The following is a 21,747-nucleotide window of genomic DNA, read 5'->3' on the forward strand; positions in this document are numbered from 1 at the left end:
ATATTTCATTAAAGAATAAAAATATTTCATTAAAGAATAAAAATATTTCATTAAAGAATAAAAATATTTCATTAAAGAATAAAAATATTTCATTAAAGAATACAAATATTTCATTAAAGAATAAAAAATATTTCATTAAAGAATAAAAATATTTCATTAAAGAATAAAAATATTTCATTAAAGAATAAAAATATTTCATTAAAGAATACAAATATTTCATTAAAGAATAGAAATATTTCATTAAAGAAAAAAACATATTTCATTAAAGAATAAAAAATATTTCATTAAAGAATAAAAATATTTCATTAAAGAATAAACATATTTCATTTAAGAATAAAAATATTTCATTAAAGAATAAAAATATTTCATTAAAGAATAAAAAATATTTCATTAAAGAATAAAAATATTTCATTAAAGAATAAAAATATTTCATTAAAGAATAAAAATATTTCATTAAAGAATAAAAATATTTCATTAAAGAATAAAAATATTTCATTAAAGAATAAAACATATTTCATTAAAGAATAAAAAATATTTCATTAAAGAATAAAAATATTTCATTAAAGAATAAAAATATTTCATTAAAGAATAAAAATATTTCATTAAAGAATAAAAATATTTCATTAAAGAATAAAAAATATTTCATTAAAGAATAAAAATATTTCATTAAAGAATAAAAATATTTCATTAAAGAATAAAAATATTTCATTAAAGAATAAAAATATTTCATTAAAGAATAAAAATATTTCATTAAAGAATAAAAATATTTCATTAAAGAATAAAAATATTTCATTAAAGAATAAAAAATATTTCATTAAAGAATAAAAAATATTTCATTAAAGAATAAAAATATTTCATTAAAGAATAAAAATATTTCATTAAAGAATACAAATATTTCATTAAAGAATAAAAATATTTCATTAAAGAATAAAAAATATTTCATTAAAGCATAAAAAATATTTCATTAAAGAATAAAAATATTTCATTAAAGCATGAAAAATATTTCATTAAAGAATAAAAAATATTTCATTAAAGAATAAAAATATTTCATTAAAGAATAAAAAATATTTCATTAAAGAATAAAAAATATTTCATAAAAGAATAAAAATATTTCATTAAAGAATAAAAAATATTTCATTAAAGCATAAAAAATATTTCATTAAAGAATAAAAATATTTCATTAAAGAATAAAAAAATTTCATTAAAGAATAAAAATATTTCATTAAAGCATAAAAAATATTTCATTAAAGAATAAAAATATTTCATTAAAGCATAAAAATATTTCATTAAAGAATAAAAATATTTCATTAAAGAATAAAAAATATTTCATTAAAGAATACAAATATTTCATTAAAGAATAAAAATATTTCATTAAAGCATAAAAAATATTTCATTAAAGAATAAAAATATTTCATTAAAGCATAAAAATATTTCATTAAAGAATAAAAATATTTCATTAAAGAATAAAAATATTTCATTAAAGAATAAAAAATATTTCATTAAAGAATAAAAAATATTTCATTAAAGAATAAAAAATATTTCATTAAAGAATAAAAAATATTTCATTAAAGAATAAAAAATATTTCATTAAAGAATAAAAATATTTCATTAAAGAATAAAAAATATTTCATTAAAGAATAAAAATATTTCATTAAAGAATAAAAATATTTCATTAAAGAATAAAAATATTTCATTAAAGAATAAAAAATATTTCATTAAAGAATAAAAAATATTTCATTAAAGAATAAAAATATTTCATTAAAGCATAAAAAATATTTCATTAAAGAATAAAAATATTTCATTAAAGCATAAAAATATTTCATTAAAGAATAAAAATATTTCATTAAAGAATAAAAATATTTCATTAAAGAATAAAAAATATTTCATTAAAGCATAAAAAATATTTCATAAAAGAATAAAAATATTTCATTAAAGAATAAAAAATATTTCATTAAAGCATAAAAAATATTTCATTAAAGAATAAAAATATTTCATTAAAGAATAAAAAAATTTCATTAAAGAATAAAAATATTTCATTAAAGCATAAAAAATATTTCATTAAAGAATAAAAATATTTCATTAAAGCATAAAAATATTTCATTAAAGAATAAAAATATTTCATTAAAGAATAAAAAATATTTCATTAAAGAATACAAATATTTCATTAAAGAATAAAAATATTTCATTAAAGCATAAAAAATATTTCATTAAAGAATAAAAATATTTCATTAAAGCATAAAAATATTTCATTAAAGAATAAAAATATTTCATTAAAGAATAAAAATATTTCATTAAAGAATAAAAAATATTTCATTAAAGAATAAAAAATATTTCATTAAAGCATAAAAAATATTTCATTAAAGAATAAAAAATATTTCATTAAAGAATAAAAAATATTTCATTAAAAAATAAAAAATATTTCATTAAAGAATAAAAAATATTTCATTAAAGAATAAAAATATTTCATTAAAGAATAAAAATATTTCATTAAAGAATAAAAATATTTCATTAAAGAATAAAAAATATTTCATTAAAGAATAAAAAATATTTCATTAAAGAATAAAAATATTTCATTAAAGCATAAAAAATATTTCATTAAAGAATAAAAATATTTCATTAAAGCATAAAAATATTTCATTAAAGAATAAAAATATTTCATTAAAGAATAAAAATATTTCATTAAAGAATAAAAAATATTTCATTAAAGCATAAAAAATATTTCATTAAAGCATAAAAAATATTTCATTAAAGAATAAAAATATTTCATTAAAGCATAAAAAATATTTCATTAAAGAATAAAAATATTTCATTAAAGCATAAAAAATATTTCATTAAAGAATAAAAAATATTTCATTAAAGAATAAAAAATATTTCATTAAAGCATAAAAATATTTCATTAAAGAATAAAAATATTTCATTAAAGAATAAAAATATTTCATTAAAGAATAAAAAATATTTCATTAAAGCATAAAAAATATTTCATTAAAGAATAAAAAATATTTCATTAAAGCATAAAAAATATTTCATTAAAGAATAAAAAATATTTCATTAAAGAATAAAAAATATTTCATTAAAGCATAAAAATATTTCATTAAAGCATAAAAAATATTTCATTAAAGAATAAAAATATTTCATTAAAGCATAAAAAATATTTCATTAAAGCATAAAAAAGATTTCATTAAACAATAAAAAATATTTCATTAAAGCATAAAAAATATTTCATTAAAGAATAAAAATATTTCATTAAAGAATAAAAATATTTCATTAAAGAATAAAAAATATTTCATTAAAGAATAAAAAATATTTCATTAAAGAATAAAAAATATTTCATTAAAGCATAAAAAATATTTCATTAAAGAATAAAAAATATTTCATTAAAGAATAAAAAATATTTCATTAAAGAATAAAAATATTTCATTAAAGAATAAAAAATATTTCATTAAAGCATAAAAAATATTTCATTAAAGAATAAAAATATTTCATTAAAGAATAAAAAAATTTCATTAAAGAATAAAAATATTTCATTAAAGAATAAAAATATTTCATTAAAGAATAAAAATATTTCATTAAAGAATAAAAAATATTTCATTAAAGCATAAAAAATATTTCATTAAAGAATAAAAATATTTCATTAAAGAATAAAAATATTTCATTAAAGAATAAAAAATATTTCATTAAAGCATAAAAAATATTTCATTAAAGAATAAAAAATATTTCATTAAAGCATAAAAAATATTTCATTAAAGAATAAAAAATATTTCATTAAAGCATAAAAAATATTTCATTAAAGAATAAAAATATTTCATTAAAGCATAAAAAATATTTCATTAAAGCATAAAAAATATTTCATTAAAGCATAAAAAATATTTCATTAAAGCATAAAAAATATTTCATTAAAGCATAAAAAATATTTCATTAAAGCATAAAAAATATTTCATTAAAGAATAAAAAATATTTCATTAAAGCATAAAAAATATTTCATTAAAGAATAAAAAATATTTCATTAAAGCATAAAAAATATTTCATTAAAGAATAAAAATATTTCATTAAAGCATAAAAAATATTTCATTAAAGAATAAAAAATATTTCATTAAAGAATAAAAATATTTCATTAAAGAATAAAAAATATTTCATTAAAGCATAAAAAATATTTCATTAAAGAATAAAAATATTTCATTAAAGAATAAAAATATTTCATTAAAGCATAAAAAATATTTCATTAAAGCATAAAAAATATTTCATTAAAGAATAAAAAATATTTCATTAAAGAATAAAAATATTTCATTAAAGAATAAAAAATATTTCATTAAAGCATAAAAAATATTTCATTAAAGAATAAAAAATATTTCATTAAAGCATAAAAATATTTCATTAAAGCATAAAAAATATTTCATTAAAGCATAAAAAATATTTCATTAAAGAATAAAAAATATTTCATTAAAGCATAAAAAATATTTCATTAAAGAATAAAAAATATTTCATTAAAGCATAAAAAATATTTCATTAAAGAATAAAAAATATTTCATTAAAGCATAAAAAATATTTCATTAAAGCATAAAAAATATTACATTAAAGCATAAAAAATATTTCATTAAAGCATAAAAAATATTTCATTAAAGAATAAAAAATATTTCATTAAAGCATAAAAAATATTTCATTAAAGAATAAAAAATATTTCATTAAAGCATAAAAAATATTTCATTAAAGAATAAAAATATTTCATTAAAGCATAAAAAATATTTCATTAAAGCATAAAAAATATTTCATTAAAGCATAAAAAATATTTCATTAAAGCATAAAAAATATTTCATTAAAGCATAAAAAATATTTCATTAAAGAATAAAAAATATTTCATTAAAGCATAAAAAATATTTCATTAAAGAATAAAAAATATTTCATTAAAGCATAAAAAATATTTCATTAAAGAATAAAAATATTTCATTAAAGCATAAAAAATATTTCATTAAAGAATAAAAAATATTTCATTAAAGAATAAAAATATTTCATTAAAGAATAAAAAATATTTCATTAAAGCATAAAAAATATTTCATTAAAGAATAAAAAATATTTCATTAAAGCATAAAAAATATTTCATTAAAGAATAAAAATATTTCATTAAAGAATAAAAATATTTCATTAAAGAATAAAATATTTCATTAAAGCATAAAAAATATTTCATTAAAGAATAAAAATATTTCATTAAAGAATAAAAAATATTTCATTAAAGAATAAAAATATTTCATTAAAGAATAAAAATATTTCATTAAAGAATAAAAAATATTTCATTAAAGCATAAAAAATATTTCATTAAAGAATAAAAATATTTCATTAAAGAATAAAAATATTTCATTAAAGCATAAAAATATTTCATTAAAGAATAAAAAATATTTCATTAAAGAATAAAAATATTTCATTAAAGAATAAAAAATATTTCATTAAAGAATAAAAATATTTCATTAAAGAATAAAATATTTCATTAAAGCATAAAAAATATTTCATTAAAGAATAAAAATATTTCATTAAAGAATAAAAAATATTTCATTAAAGAATAAAAATATTTCATTAAAGAATAAAAAATATTTCATTAAAGAATAAAAAATATTTCATTAAAGAATAAAAATATTTCATTAAAGAATAAAAAATATTTCATTAAAGAATAAAAAATATTTCATTAAAGAATAAAAATATTTCATTAAAGAATAAAAATATTTCATTAAAGCATAAAAAATATTTCATTAAAGCATAAAAATATTTCATTAAAGAATAAAAAATATTTCATTAAAGAATAAAAATATTTCATTAAAGAATAAAAAATATTTCATTAAAGAATAAAAAATATTTCATAAAAGAATAAAAAATATTTCATTAAAGAATAAAAATATTTCATTAAAGAATAAAAATATTTCATTAAAGCATAAAAAATATTTCATTAAAGAATAAAAATATTTCATTAAAGCATAAAAAATATTTCATTAAAGAATAAAAAACATTTCATTAAAGAATAAAAAATATTTCATTAAAGAATAAAAATATTTCATTAAAGCATAAAAAATATTTCATTAAAGAATAAAAATATTTCATTAAAGAATAAAAATATTTCATTAAAGAATAAAAATATTTCATTAAAGAATAAAAAATGTTTCATTAAAGAATAAAACACATTTCATTAAAGAATAAAACACATTTCATTAAAGAATAAAAAATATTTCATTAAAGAATAAAAATATTTCATTAAAGAATAAAAAATATTTCATTAAAGAATACAAATATTTCATTAAAGAATAAAAAATATTTCATTAAAGAATAAAAATATTTCATTAAAGAATAAAAAATATTTCATTAAAGAATAAAAATATTTCATTAAAGAATAAAAATATTTCATTAAAGAATAAAATATTTCATTAAAGCATAAAAAATATTTCATTAAAGAATAAAAATATTTCATTAAAGAATAAAAAATATTTCATTAAAGAATAAAAATATTTCATTAAAGAATAAAAATATTTCATTAAAGAATAAAAAATATTTCATTAAAGCATAAAAAATATTTCATTAAAGAATAAAAATATTTCATTAAAGAATAAAAAATATTTCATTAAAGAATAAAAATATTTCATTAAAGAATAAAAAATATTTCATTAAAGAATAAAAAATATTTCATTAAAGAATAAAAATATTTCATTAAAGAATAAAAATATTTCATTAAAGCATAAAAAATATTTCATTAAAGCATAAAAATATTTCATTAAAGAATAAAAATATTTCATTAAAGAATAAAAATATTTCATTAAAGAATAAAAAATATTTCATTAAAGAATAAAAAATATTTCATTAAAGAATAAAAATATTTCATTAAAGAATAAAAATATTTCATTAAAGCATAAAAAATATTTCATTAAAGAATAAAAATATTTCATTAAAGAATAAAAATATTTCATTAAAGAATAAAAATATTTCATTAAAGAATAAAAAATGTTTCATTAAAGAATAAAAAACATTTCATTAAAGAATAAAAAATATTTCATTAAAGAATAAAAATATTTCATTAAAGCATAAAAAATATTTCATTAAAGAATAAAAATATTTCATTAAAGAATAAAAATATTTCATTAAAGAATAAAAATATTTCATTAAAGAATAAAAAATGTTTCATTAAAGAATAAAAAACATTTCATTAAAGAATAAAAAATATTTCATTAAAGAATAAAAATATTTCATTAAAGCATAAAAAATATTTCATTAAAGAATAAAAATATTTCATTAAAGAATACAAATATTTCATTAAAGAATAAAAAATATTTCATTAAAGAATAAAAATATTTCATTAAAGAATAAAAAATATTTCATTAAAGAATAAAAAATATTTCATTAAAGAATAAAAAATATTTCATTAAAGAATAAAAATATTTCATTAAAGAATAAAAAATATTTCATTAAAGAATAAAAATATTTCATTAAAGAATAAAAATATTTCATTAAAGCATAAAAAATATTTCATTAAAGAATAAAAATATTTCATTAAAGAATAAAAAATATTTCATTAAAGAATAAAAATATTTCATTAAAGAATAAAAATATTTCATTAAAGAATAAAAATATTTCATTAAAGAATAAAAAATATTTCATTAAAGAATAAAAAACATTTCATTAAAGAATAAAAATATTTCATTAAAGAATAAAAAATATTTCATTAAAGAATAAAAAATATTTCATTAAAGAATAAAAAATATTTCATTAAAGAATAAAAAAATATTTCATTAAAGAATAAAAATATTTCATTAAAGAATAAAAATATTTCATTAAAGAATAAAAATATTTCATTAAAGAATAAAAAATATTTCATTAAAGAATAAAAATATTTCATTAAAGAATAAAAATATTTCATTAAAGAATAAAAATATTTCATTAAAGAATAAAAAATATTTCATTAAAGAATAAAAATATTTCATTAAAGAATAAAAATATTTCATTAAAGAATAAAAATATTTCATTAAAGAATAAAAAATATTTCATTAAAGAATAAAAATATTTCATTTAAGAATAAAAATATTTCATTAAAGAATAAAAAATATTTCATTAAAGAATAAAAATATTTCATTAAAGAATAAAAATATTTCATTAAAGAATAATAAATATTTCATTAAAGAATAAAAATATTTCATTAAAGAATAAAAATATTTCATTAAAGAATAAAAAATATTTCATTAAAGAATAAAAAATATTTCATTAAAGAATAAAAATATTTCATTAAAGAATAAAAAATATTTCATTAAAGAATAAAAATATTTCATTAAAGAATAAAAAATATTTCATTAAAGAATAAAAATATTTCATTAAAGAATAAAAATATTTCATTAAAGAATAAAAATATTTCATTAAAGAATAAAAATATTTCATTAAAGAATAAAAATATTTCATTAAAGAATAAAAAATATTTCATTAAAGAATAAAAATATTTCATTAAAGAATAAAAATATTTCATTAAAGAATACAAATATTTCATTAAAGAATAAAAAATATTTCATTAAAGAATAAAAATATTTCATTAAAGAATAAAATATTTCATTAAAGAATAAAAAATATTTCATTAAAGAATAAAAATATTTCATTAAAGAATAAAATATTTCATTAAAGCATAAAAAATATTTCATTAAAGAATAAAAATATGTCATTAAAGCATTAAACATATTTCATTAAAGAATAAAATATTTCATTAAAGAATAAAAAATATTTCATTAAAGAATAAAAATATTTCATTAAAGAATAAAAAATATTTCATTAAAGAATAAAAATATTTCATTAAAGAATAAAAATATTTCATTAAAGAATAAAAATATTTCATTAAAGAATAAAAAATATTTCATTAAAGAATAAAAATATTTCATTAAAGAATAAAAATATTTCATTAAAGAATACAAATATTTCATTAAAGAATAAAAATATTTCATTAAAGAATAAAAATATTTCATTAAAGAATACAAATATTTCATTAAAGAATAAAAAATATTTCATTAAAGAATAAAAATATTTCATTAAAGAATAAAAAATATTTCATTAAAGCATAAAAAATATTTCATTAAAGAATAAAAATATTTCATTAAAGCATAAAAAATATTTCATTAAAGAATAAAAAACATTTCATTAAAGAATAAAAAATATTTCATTAAAGAATAAAAATATTTCATTAAAGCATAAAAAATATTTCATTCAAGAATAAAAAATATTTCATTAAAGAATAAAAATATTTCATTAAAGAATAAAAATATTTCATTAAAGAATAAAAAATATTTCATTAAAGAATAAAAATATTTCATTAAAGCATAAAAAATATTTCATTAAAGAATAAAAATATTTCATTAAAGAATAAAAATATTTCATTAAAGAATAAAAAATATTTCATTAAAGAATAAAAATATTTCATTAAAGAATAAAAATATTTCATTAAAGAATAAAAAATATTTCATTAAAGAATAAAAATATTTCATTAAAGAATAAAAATATTTCATTAAAGAATAAAAATATTTCATTAAAGAATAAAAAATATTTCATTAAAGAATAAAAAATATTTCATTAAAGCATAAAAAATATTTCATTAAAGAATAAAAATATTTCATTAAAGCATAAAAAATATTTCATTAAAGAATAAAAAACATTTCATTAAAGAATAAAAAATATTTCATTAAAGAATAAAAATATTTCATTAAAGAATAAAAATATTTCATTAAAGAATAAAAAACATTTCATTAAAGAATAAAAAATATTCCATTAAAGAATAAAAAACATTTCATTAAAGAATAAAAATATTACGAATACGCCGATGTAATGAGAAATGAATTAAGAACGCAAAGATGTGGTTAAAGGCTAAATTAAGTATACAAATATGACATTAGAGATCGATTTAGTAGACAGTATGGAGTTAGAAAAGAGATTAAGAATTCGGATGCCGGTATGAAAATAAATTACTGTCGGGTTAGATTAACTGCATCTTCGTATGCAGTTAAAGAATTAAACAAACACAAAGATATTTTTAGTGATAGATTAAGTATATAAAAATATTATTGTTAGAGAATAGTTTAAGAATAAGTGTCATTATAGGAAAATAGGATAATGATAAACGTGACAGATAAAATATACAAAAGTGTTTTGCAGAAAGATTCACAATAAGATGTTATTCTTTGTATTTAAAATTTTAAAAATTGTCATTGAAAAATTGATTGTGAATACAAAGATGTCAGTAGAGATTACATGAAAAGTACAATAATATTGATAAAAATTAGATTAAGAAGATGCAGATATCGTTAATGTAGGAAGAATATTTCTTTATGAAGAATACAAAGCTGTTCTTAACGAACAAATTAAAAATATTAAGATGTCATCATATAATAGAAAAAGATAGAATTTTGCTTAAAAATATGAATCTCTTTTAGAGAACAGATGCGAAACTGTTAGAGAATAAATAAATAAATAAATAAATATATATATATATATATATATATATATATATATATATATATATATATATATATGCCCAAACGCATATTATTTCCTTTTGTTGGAACCATAGTTGCTATTTCTTCTGATGAGTTAAGGGCAAAATAGATTCATTGATTGATATAATAATTAAGTAAATGATATGATTTTGTGCTACGGAGCAGATACTGTCAAGAATTGTAAATGTCAAGTGAATTAAAGGAATAAATTGTAAGATGGTCAATATCATGAAATTTAAAATATAGACTTTTGTCATTTATTCATTATATATATACAAGAATAAAAAAGCATTGGAAATGCAAAAGGATATAGGGATGGTATGCCAAAAAGTATACAAACAAGATAGCTATGAATGGCTAGGCACATGGAAATAGAATTGCATCCAAAGTATAGCCCTATAGCTTTTCTCCAATCTTCATTCCGTGCCATCATTACGGTTGTAAAAAGCTATAGGGCTATACTTTGGATGCAATTCTATTTCCATGTGCCTAGCCATTCATAGCTATCTTGTTTGTATACTTTTTGGCATACCATCCCTATATCCTTTTGCATTTCCAATGCTTTTTTATTCTTGTTAATTAGTATTTTTACTTACAGTCTTATTTTTAAACTTACATTCATGATAGTATTGTCTTTTTTAGGAGGCGGCTTATTGCCGCCTCCATTAGTAGCAGGTCGCTTCCTGCTGGGTTTTAGGTCTTTGGGTTTTGGGCCTTAGGAGTTGCCTCTTGGTCCTCCATCGGTTCTATATTACATAGAGAGTGCTACCGCCTCTCTGATAAAACAGTTAGAGTATTATAAAGTTCTAAAATGTTCATACCTTCACTATTAAATTTTTCTTGGTTCATTCTTTGGCATTTTGGCAAAGATTTGGCAGTTTTTGATATTTATATTTATAATAGTTTGTGCATGAGGCAGCTTTTTTTCCCTCGGAATCCCTGTTATACCGTGCTTTTGAGTCAGCATGTGAGGCAGCCTTCTTTTTTTCTGGTTCTTTGCTATAAAGAGCACGTGAGGCAGCTTTTTTCCCCTCGGAATCCCTGTTATACCGTGCTTTTGAGTCAGCACGTGAGGCAGCCTTCTTTTTTTCTGGTTCTTTGTTATAAAGAGCATGTGAGGCAGTTTTTTTCCCCTCGGGATCCCTGTTATACCGTGCTTTTGAGTCAGCACGTGAGGCAGCCTTCTTTGCCTCAGGATTTGCATGATACTTAATTTTTATTATTTCAGCATTTTCCTGATAGTATTCTTTTTGCTCAGATAATACCTTGACTTTGTTTTTTTCATAGTCTATATTTCTCTGAGCTTTTTTACTACGTGCTGACTTTGGCATTTTTTATTAAATGTAAACATATAACACTTATGTGTATCTTACTATAATATCACTTATCTTATAGCAAGACAACTCTCGTAGAATTGAGATACTGCCCCGTCACCAATAGTTAAAGTGTGGAACGGTATATACACCAATAGTGTAGTTGTTATCTTTATATGAAGTCCTAATCAGTGACAGTGTGAGGTTACTTGGTTAATTTATTGTAGTTTATTTTAGAAAACTTACTTGTTTTTATTAGTAGATTGTGTATAGTAGCCACAATATCTAGTTATTTTTGTGGCTAGGGCTTGGATTTTGATTCTTTTTGGTCAGCTTCCAGTGAGTTCTTAGACTTTCTTGCAGTTTCTTTTGCGGTTAATTTAACTTATTTCCTTTGGCGTTTGGTGAGTTCTTAGAAGAACTGGTCTGATCTACTTTTCTTAGCGAGTGAAGAGATTCAGCTGCATTTAACAATGGTTGCTATAGTGTATTTTTGCGCATGCGTGAGAATTTCAAGTTTCCTCCTTATTTTTCAATAGTTTGACAGTAGTCATGTGTCTTTCTGCCAAGAGCGACAGACATCAGTGTTAGCCGTGATCGTCTAGAGGTTAGGACCCCACGTTGTGGCCGTGCTAACCTAGGTTCGAATCCTGGTCACAGCATTGACATTTTGTACATATTTTACAGTCCAAAATCTGAAGAATTATTTGTTTTTATAACATTGTTTTTTGACGTCGTACTTGCTGATAGGTTACTCTTATAACAATTTTGATCAACTGAGATAAAGATTTCGTGGTTTCATTAACGCTGGTGGGTTACTGTTTAAAGAAAAAACCTTAACGTTCACCTCAAATATTCAGCGTCCAAGAAATATAGGCCACTGGCAAACTGGAACGTCTGTGAGCATCCGGTGTATTATTTGGAGCTGTCCCTTTTGAGAGAAGTTCCGTGTTCGAAGTGGTCTGTCTACATTGGGTATATGGTGTTTAAAACTTGTTATTACATGTAATCTTATTTAATTATGGAGTTAGCTAAAAAGCGATGGGTCACTGCACTTCTCCATGTAAAGACCAGTCGATTGATGCTTGAACTGTTGTCAGAGACCGTTCGTACACCGAGATACATCGTCTCAAAAGAAAGAAGAAAGCAGAAGAAGAAAGAAGAAAGAAGAAAGAAGAACAATTGGCCATTTTTGTACCCTTTTTTTTTTTTTGCTCTCTTTTGACATTTTAACCGACGTTCTGACACTCGCTGGATTCGTAAGACGCTTCTCTGTAAGAATATGTGCTTTTTGAAACTTAGAAGTTGATTTTAGTTGAGATTTGGATAGTTTTGTTTTGTAGGCGTATATAGGCGTGTCAGGGCCATCCCTATATAGAGAGTGCTACCGCCTCTCTGATATATATATATATATATATATATATATATATATATATATATATATATATATATATATATATATTGTTGTGTTTCAACCCGACACTTTGGACTCACACGAAAAAGAAACACGAAAAATACAAGTTGGAGAACAATAAAAGAGTATTTAACACAAACGTAAAATACAAACGTAAAATAAGTAAGTTGCAAAACAATTGCGTTTGTGGCTTTTTAAGAAATCCAAAAAAAAGTTATTTTAACCTCTTGAGATTGACGGCTCCTTTCAAGTTAAGAAATAGAGAGATGGAATAATACGTCTTTTCTCCACTGATGTTAATACGAAGGAGGGAGTTTAAAAGAGTCTTTAGTCCCACTTAATAAATAGGTTGCCGTGATTGGTCGATGAGCGGCACCTTTGGCCAATGAGACAGGGCCTTATTTAAATTGTAAGGAAAGAGAAATAAGATGAAATGGGAAGTAACTCTAGTTTTTTTTTATATTCTCCCAACAACAACAAAAATGCGACGAACGAATTTGTTGCATGTCCCTTTAGGACTTAATATTTAAACATAAATGCTTAACAAGAGCTAATAGCTTGCTTAAATGAAATTTCAAGCATTATTATGGCCCGATTACAAGAATGTATATGTAGTTTTTAATAAATTTTTTCTCAGGCATTATTATGGCCTGATTACAAGAATTTGTATACAGTTTTAATACAGATTTTTTTTTTTAATAATACAGATATTCTGGATTAGACGTTGGTTTCTTGATTCTCTTAGATTTGTAAGTAACAAATTCTTCTGAAGCATCTGCTGGTCCCATATTAGGATTCTTACAAACTTCAATAGAAGAGGGTACGCTTTCATCGGATTCCTCTTCAGCTGGAGTGTCAGGAAAATAGTTATGTTAAAGACAACTCTAATGGAAACAAATGCTTGAGGCTATGTATTTCCACTGCACTATCACCTCTTTTTATTCAAGCAGAACGAACTTTGCCATCGCTCCCACTAAACAGTTCAATAACTCTGCCCAGTTTCCAGAAAGGTCTACGCTTGGCAGGATTCTTTATAAGAATCACATCATTTACCTTGATTTTATTGTGGAACTCAATTTCATGCAAATCCTTGCAACTTTCCCTTAGACTCAGCAAATATTCCTCATGCCACAGGTCTTTGAATTTAGAAGTCAATTCTTCTCTGTTTTCCAAGGTACTTACAAGTAGAGATCTTGTGACTGGTTCTGTTTCAACTAAACTGGGGTTGTCAGCTTGAAAGGAAAGTTCAGAGTTTATGTCAAGATGAATAAAACGGGTGTTAAAGGGTGTAATTCAACATCAGTAGAACATCTGTAGGTCAGAGGCCTGGAGTTCACTGCCCTTTGGACGTCCGATAGAAGGGTTAAGAGTTTAAAATAACCGATTTTGGATCGACCTAATGTTTTAAACAAGCATGATTTTATTACCCTGATCATTTTCTCCCAAGTACTACCAATCCAAGGGGAGTAAAGAGGTATTTTTATGTGCATGATAGCAGAGCTGGTAAATGCATTATTGAATTCATTGTTGTTGATGTGATGTTTAATTACGTCGCCACCTAAAGCAGCATTAAAGGAACGTACATTATCACTATATATATGAATGGGTACTCCATAAATATTAGAAAAACGAATTAATGCGAGAATGAAAGCTTGAGTGCTCATATCCGGCACAAGATCAATGGAATAGCTCTCACATTCATACATGTGAAAATCAACAGATACATTTTTGTAGACTTTCCTTCTCTTTGTACCCAGATGTGACCTGCATAATCAATACCGGTATGTTGAAAGGGATTTATTAGCCTAGCTCTGTGTTTCGGCAGATTTGTTAACTTGGGGTATTTAAAAGCCAAGCTGTTGAATTTTTTACAGGTATAGCAGCTTGAGATTACAGACTTCACCGACTGCCTTGCTTGGGGAAGCCAATATCCAGACAACCTCAATTTTGTTATTGTCGTGCCTATGCCCAAATGTTTGCACCGATGATGGTTATCCAAAATTATTAATTTCGTTAGTAGATGTTGCTTGGCAATCAAAATTGGAAAGACCAAATTATAGTCATATCTTGAATTGGCAATTCTGCCATCCACTCTTAAGATCTCGTCAGAGGCGAGAAAGATGTTACGATTCTTAACCAGCGAGGGAATCTTCTTATCAAGGGGGTCCTTCAGATAAGCAATCTCGACATCAAAAGCTTGTGATTGCATCATTTTAATCAAGTAAATTTTAGCAGTCTGTTTTGGATTAGATTGTTTCTTCACTCGTTTACATTTATTCACAAATTTGAATACGAAGGCAGTGGCACGGCATAACGTGTTCAAACTTGAGAACCTGTCAAAGTGGTTTACAAATAGTTCCACCTATTGTACTATGAAAAACATTTTCCACATGTTGCTGGTTTTCCGGACTCAGGCAGCTCAAAGTACTTGTAGGCCAATTCTCTAGTTCCTGAACTATCCATGTAGGTCCATAAGTCCATAAGTCCAATTTCTCTTTAAATTTTTCCAGGCTGACATCACGAGAAAGCAGATCCACCGGGTTTTCCGCAGAGGGGACATATTTGTAGTGAATGTCCACTCCAAATTCTTTGGTAAAATTCTCTTTCATATCATGAATGTCTCTTATTCTATTCCTGGTATATAGTCTTTTTGCCTTCACATTGTCTGAGAGAAGCCATGAGAAAATGACTTGTGCATCCACAAAAAACAATAATGTTCTCAATTTTAATATTAGAGTATGTTCTCAACAACATGATCAATGCTTTGAATGCAATGTATACAGCAAGCAATTCCATCATTGGCAAAGCTTTTGCTTTCATTGGTGCTACTTTCACTTTAGAAAATATTATCTGGGATTTCCCATTTTGAACCCCATAAATAACAAACTCATATGCCTGTGGTGAAGCATCACAGAAGATATACAACTTCAGTAGACCATCACTGTCTACAGCCTGTCGTGAGAAGGACAGATTCCTCAAACCAGAAAGATCCTCAGCTAAATTTGACAAGATTGTCATTATGTCTGTTGGTACCTTTTAATCCCAACTCAATTCGAGCAACCATATTTTCTGAGAAGGATTTTCGCTTTAACTGTTACAGGAGCACAGAGTGATAAAGGATCAACTATTTTGGCTGTCTGTGCCAAAATATCCCTTTTAGAGAGTATATTTTCCTGAACTGAAGTGTCAGAGATGCTGATAGTATCTGATTCAGAGTGGTATTTATACCCAAGAACCTTTTCATACTCACAGTTATGTTGCACAATTCTACCATCCTCAATCATGATTTCTCATAGGCCTCTATAATTGGAATTACACGACCTCAGCTGGAAATTTCCCTTTTGCAGTCGAGGCACTGCATTTTTATAAAGGCTGAATATCTCCTCCGAAGAATTGCTTGTCATACATAGGTTGTCAACATAAAATCGACTTTTCAACATCTTAATACATGTGTCATTTCGAAAGTAACTCACGTGATGCTGCAGGACATAATTTAATATAAAAGGGCTTACATTGAAGCCAAATATCAATGTGCAATAACGATAACAAATCAAATCGTTTTCATCTTTCACAAAAAAACAAGATCTATTTTTATCTTCATCAGACTTGAGTCTGATCATAAGAAAGGCTTTCTTATGTCACCTAGCAGAACATGTTTATCAGTGACGAATAAAAGTAAAAGTTCAAGCATATTATTCAACATATTAACATCCGGGTAACATGACTCATTAAGAGAATAACCACCTCCAGGCTTTAAAGAACAATTAAAAACAGGTATTATTTTGGTTACCTGTTGATCAAATTTGAAAACTAGTCTATGGGTTATCCATATATATTTGTGAAAATCCTGTGGGTCAACTTCAATTCTCTCGATAATTCCTTCAGTCTCTTGTTGACGAAAAATATCAGTATAGGCCTCAGCCATTTTTTTCTTTTCCAAGGAAAGCATAGTTCTGTCAAGTACCTTCAGAGCGACTTGCTAGTTGGAAGGCACAGAATTTATTTTATCTTTATGCCAGGGTAAATCCACAAAATATGAATTGTTTTTGAATTCAATAGACTTCTTGAAGCTATTGATTTTATTTCGGTCATAGTCCGCGATTAATTCTTCATCAAGGGAAGTGCCACCAGTTTCCACAGCAAACATCCTTTCTAAATTTCTCTCCACATTTGAAGATTCAAATATACCCGAGAATGGATCCTGGTAGGTTAATTTGGGTTCCAATATAGTGTTCAATTGGCGCTCTGGGCAACGGGCATGTTCCGATATTATAGTATGATAATTAGCACAAAGATTGGATCTTTCAGTTCCTACAGGAAAGATTTGATTAGCATATAAAAAATGCTGAACATTACCAAATGGAGCAATCCCTTGAGGTAAATCCCATGCGTGTCCATTCATGCATTTAATAATTTTGGAGTTAGTCATAAATTGAAAAATATCTACACCTCAATTTTTATAGCATTGCTATGTTTTTCACTAGAAAATGCCAACCTGTACTTTAATTTATTTAAGTTGGACTTTACTTGACAGAAATTTTCAAACTGGAATTGAATACCAAATTGGTCATCTATCAAAACTGGAATAGGGAGTTGTCTCCATTAACAACATTAGCATTCAAAACAACTTGCTCAAGACTCTTTACCGTAACACCTGAATAGGTTTTCTTCTGGTAATCGGTAAGATTCGAATCTCCATCAGGATATCTTAGTTCCTTTAATATTTTTCTGGAAAAAAAAGATCGCTGATTTCCAGTGTCTAAAAGGCAGTTAACCGTAGTTTTCTTTGTTCCATTATGCAATGAAATAGCTACAACAGGTAATATGATGTTGTTTTCATCAACATGGGAAAATAGTGAAATTACTTTTTGGGGTCTATCACATAAAGATGTAATATGTGTCTTAGATAGACACCGTTTGCAGGAGAGAGAATTGTTCTGGCGCCCAGGGAATTCTTCGCTTTTGTGTTTATAATTGGAACATCCTATGCACAATTTCAAATGTTTACACCTCTCAACTCTTGCTTTATAAGTAGAGAATTTGCTGCACTTCAGCATAGAGTGACCATGTACTTTCTCCTTTTCTTGTTTTTTAACATGTGTTCCATCGCTTTTAGAATTAGTTTCTGCTGATCGCGAATATTTTTTATTCCTCGACAGAGCACAAACAGCTTCATTATAATTGTCAAATATTTGAGTCAAAGGTAATTCGTGCCCACTCTGTGACTAATTTCCCTTCTCAAGACCACAGGTAACTTTTCAAACATAATGTGATTGATCAACAAAAATCCAGGGGAATTATTCTAAAAAAAATCGATCTGATATGACGTTTTCAGTTCAAACAAATCCGCTTTCACTTCTGCAAGGTATTATTTCACAGACACACATTCAGGGTCATATTGAGGAGAAGGAGAAATTATTTGCTTAAAAATTTCGTTAATAATAAAGGGGATATCTAAAAATTCCTTTGTCAGTAGATCGACAGCAACATTAAAATTTTCATCTTCCAATGTTAGATGAGAAACCAATTGTAAAGCATAATCGCTTAAATAACTTTTCAATAAAACTAATTTAGACTTACCGGATTTAACAGAGTCTGTACAGTTTTTGAATTGTGAAATAAAATTCTTGAATTCGAATTTGGATGGATTAATTCCGCTGAAGGTTTCACATTGTAACTTGGGCATGGATTACAGAGGTACAGAGCCAACTTCAGATGTCTCCGATGTGTTGAGTTCTTTAACTGTGTCTTTGATGCCAGCAAGACAATCATTAACATTAGATCGATACTCAATTTCTTTCTTTTGTTCGTCAACGAAACCAAAGTTCTTCAAATCAAACTCTACTTTGATGCATATTGCTTTAATTTTTTCATTCAAGGAACGAACTTCAACTAGCATCTTCCTCTTTCTGGAAAGTCCTTTTTCTTAGTCTTTCACGTTGTTCCAGCATTTCGATGTTAAGTGTAATATCCTCCTTTAAGACTTCTCGGGCAACTTTGAGAGCCCTTACACCCTTCAATGTCTTAAAATTCTCCATTTTAGGATTCACTCTTATTTATTTTAAATCAAACGTGAATCCAATTTCTTCTTTCCTCGAAGAGCGACAAACAATTCGTAAGAGTCTCGTCGGAGAATCACAGCTTTGAAACATGTGTAGTCCCAAGTAATGTTTCTATTTTCTTGTCTCCCCACGAGAGCAGAGCTTAGCTCAAGAATAGTAAAATATATATATTTGCTTTAAAAGGTTTGTTTTTTTTGTCACAAGACAAACAGTAAAGATTTTTTTTTTGCCACAATGGCAAATAATAGCGAAGAATTTTTTTTTTTTCTGTTCAACAAATATTTCTAAGTCCGCAGGAGGTTATAAGATGGTGGCTCGTTCACACGTTTTGTGAAATAAATACAGTTTATCGCACGATAATCAAAATTAATTTGTTTTGTTGTAAATGTTGTTTTTTTTTTTCAACCAATATTTCCAAGTCCGCGTGAGGTCATAAAGATGGTGACTCTTTCGCGCCTTGAGAATTTAAACAGTTCGTTCATATGTAGAGATTTTGTTTTTATATAAATAGGGGACTTCTTTAAAAGTGATCTCCTGTAATTTTTTTTGTGTGTGTGTGTGTGTGCGTGTGTGTGCGTGCGTGTGTGTGTGTGTGCGCGTGTGTGTGTGTGTGTGTGTGTGTGTGTGTGTGTGTGTGTGTGTGTGTGTGTGTGTGTGCGTGTGCGTGTGTGTGTGTGTGTGTTTTCTTTTTCGCGACAACCAGCTAAACTTGAGAATTGTTTTGCAAAATGTTGTGTTTCGACCCGACACTTTGGACTCACATGAAAAAGAAACACGAAAAATACAAGTTGGAGAACAATAAAAGAGTATTTAACACAAACGTAAAATAAGTAAATTGCAAAACAATTGCGTTTGCAGCTTTTTAAGAAGTCCAAAAAAAAGTTATTTTAACCTCTTGAGATTGACGGCTCCTTTCAGGTTAAGAAGTAGAGAGATGGAATAATACGTCTTTTCTCCACTGATGTTCGTACGAAAGAGGGAGTTTAAAAGAGTCTTTAGTCCCACTTAATAAATAGTGATTAGTCGATGAGCGGCACCTTTGGTCAATGAGACAGGGCCTTATTTAAATTGTAAGGAAAGGGAAATAAGATGAAACGGGAGGTAACTCTAGTGTTTTTTTTATTATATATATATATATATATATATATATATATATATATATATATATATATATACTAGCAAAAGTACCCATCGTTGACTGGGTTCAAAAACACCCTACAGAAAATGGACTCTGATTTATGAAAGTATGATAGGTTATGAAAAGGAAGTGTTGCAAAGAGATAGCTTTGAATTTCGAGGTATCAAAACCAAAGCAAAATATGATGAAAGTAAAAATAAAATATATAAACCTCATAATTTATTATACCATACCTGTTCACACTGAAACACTTATCACAATATTCTGTGGATCTATATTAAAAAAACCTTCTTAAACTTTGTCACATATTTCCATTCTATGGATGTCAGGCACGAACGAACACCCCATAATTTTATTATACCATATTTCTTCAAACTGAAACATAATTAGCAAAGTATACTTACGCAGATAGATATGAAAAGTCTTTATTAAAGTTTGTGCCTATTTCCATTCTATGGAGGCCAGGCGCGAACGCAGACCCCACAATTTTATCATACCATCCTTATTTAAGTTAAAACATACTAATCAAAGTATTCTTATGCACATCTATATCAAAAACACTTGTAAACGTTTTTTTTTAATTTAAAAATATTTTATTTCCATACTTTGTGGACCAGGCGCGTACGCAGACCCCACAATTTTAATGAACCACTGTTCTGCCAGATCAAACATACCCATTCCTGTGTCTCAATACATCTTCTATCATTATATGTAATCAGTTTTTTAAAATAGTCAACCATATAGGAGCCTATTCGTGACCAGACAAACACACACACATACACAGACATTCATAGATGTATATGATTTCATGTTCGTTGGATCAAATGTTGTGGTTGTGTTGAATGTGAATCGAAAACGAAAGTGTAGTACCTGTTCCATTTTTGGATCGAACAATAATATCGTAGGGTTTGCATTTGCATCAGCTGTCAATAGAATGGAAATATGTTACGAACTCTTACAAGGAGATAACCCGTCCATAAGCAGATGTATTCTTAAAGTACATTAACAAGAGTACTTAGATTTCAGTTAAATAAAGATGACAGCATAGTATCATAGAGTCTGCATTCATGTCAGACAGCCATACAACGAACCTGTCTTATTAGTCAATTTACTTAATAATAGAACCAATTAATAAATAGCGTTAAAAATGTCAGATAATTATTTTAAAATATTTAAGTAAAGAAAGATGTGAATGTTTTGATGCAAACAAACAAAAATATTTTACTCACCTCTTGATTTTCATCTCGAATGTGTTCACGTATTTTTCTTAGTTTTTCTTGGGCTCTAAAAGATTAAATAAAAGAAAAGCATTGTTTCGAACTGGTTTTTA

At 23.7% G+C, this 21,747-nt stretch overlaps 1 protein-coding gene across 2 annotated transcripts in view; it reads right to left on the reverse strand.

Annotated features, from left to right (window-relative positions):
• Positions 1–21,747, reverse strand: part of LOC145255723 (uncharacterized) — a 187,904-nt gene that overhangs the window by 138,808 nt on the left and 27,349 nt on the right. For both annotated transcript variants that reach the window (XM_080114324.1, XM_080114323.1), the window contains exon 6: positions 21,647–21,701. In XM_080114324.1, coding sequence (XP_079970450.1) covers positions 21,647–21,701 — 55 coding nt within the window. The remainder of the gene's footprint in view (positions 1–21,646; positions 21,702–21,747) is intronic.

The sequence above is a fragment of the Euprymna scolopes genome, chromosome 31 (genome assembly GCF_053919585.1).
Source record: "Euprymna scolopes isolate OS-2025 chromosome 31, ASM5391958v1, whole genome shotgun sequence".
NCBI classification, from domain to species: domain Eukaryota; kingdom Metazoa; phylum Mollusca; class Cephalopoda; order Sepiida; family Sepiolidae; genus Euprymna; species Euprymna scolopes.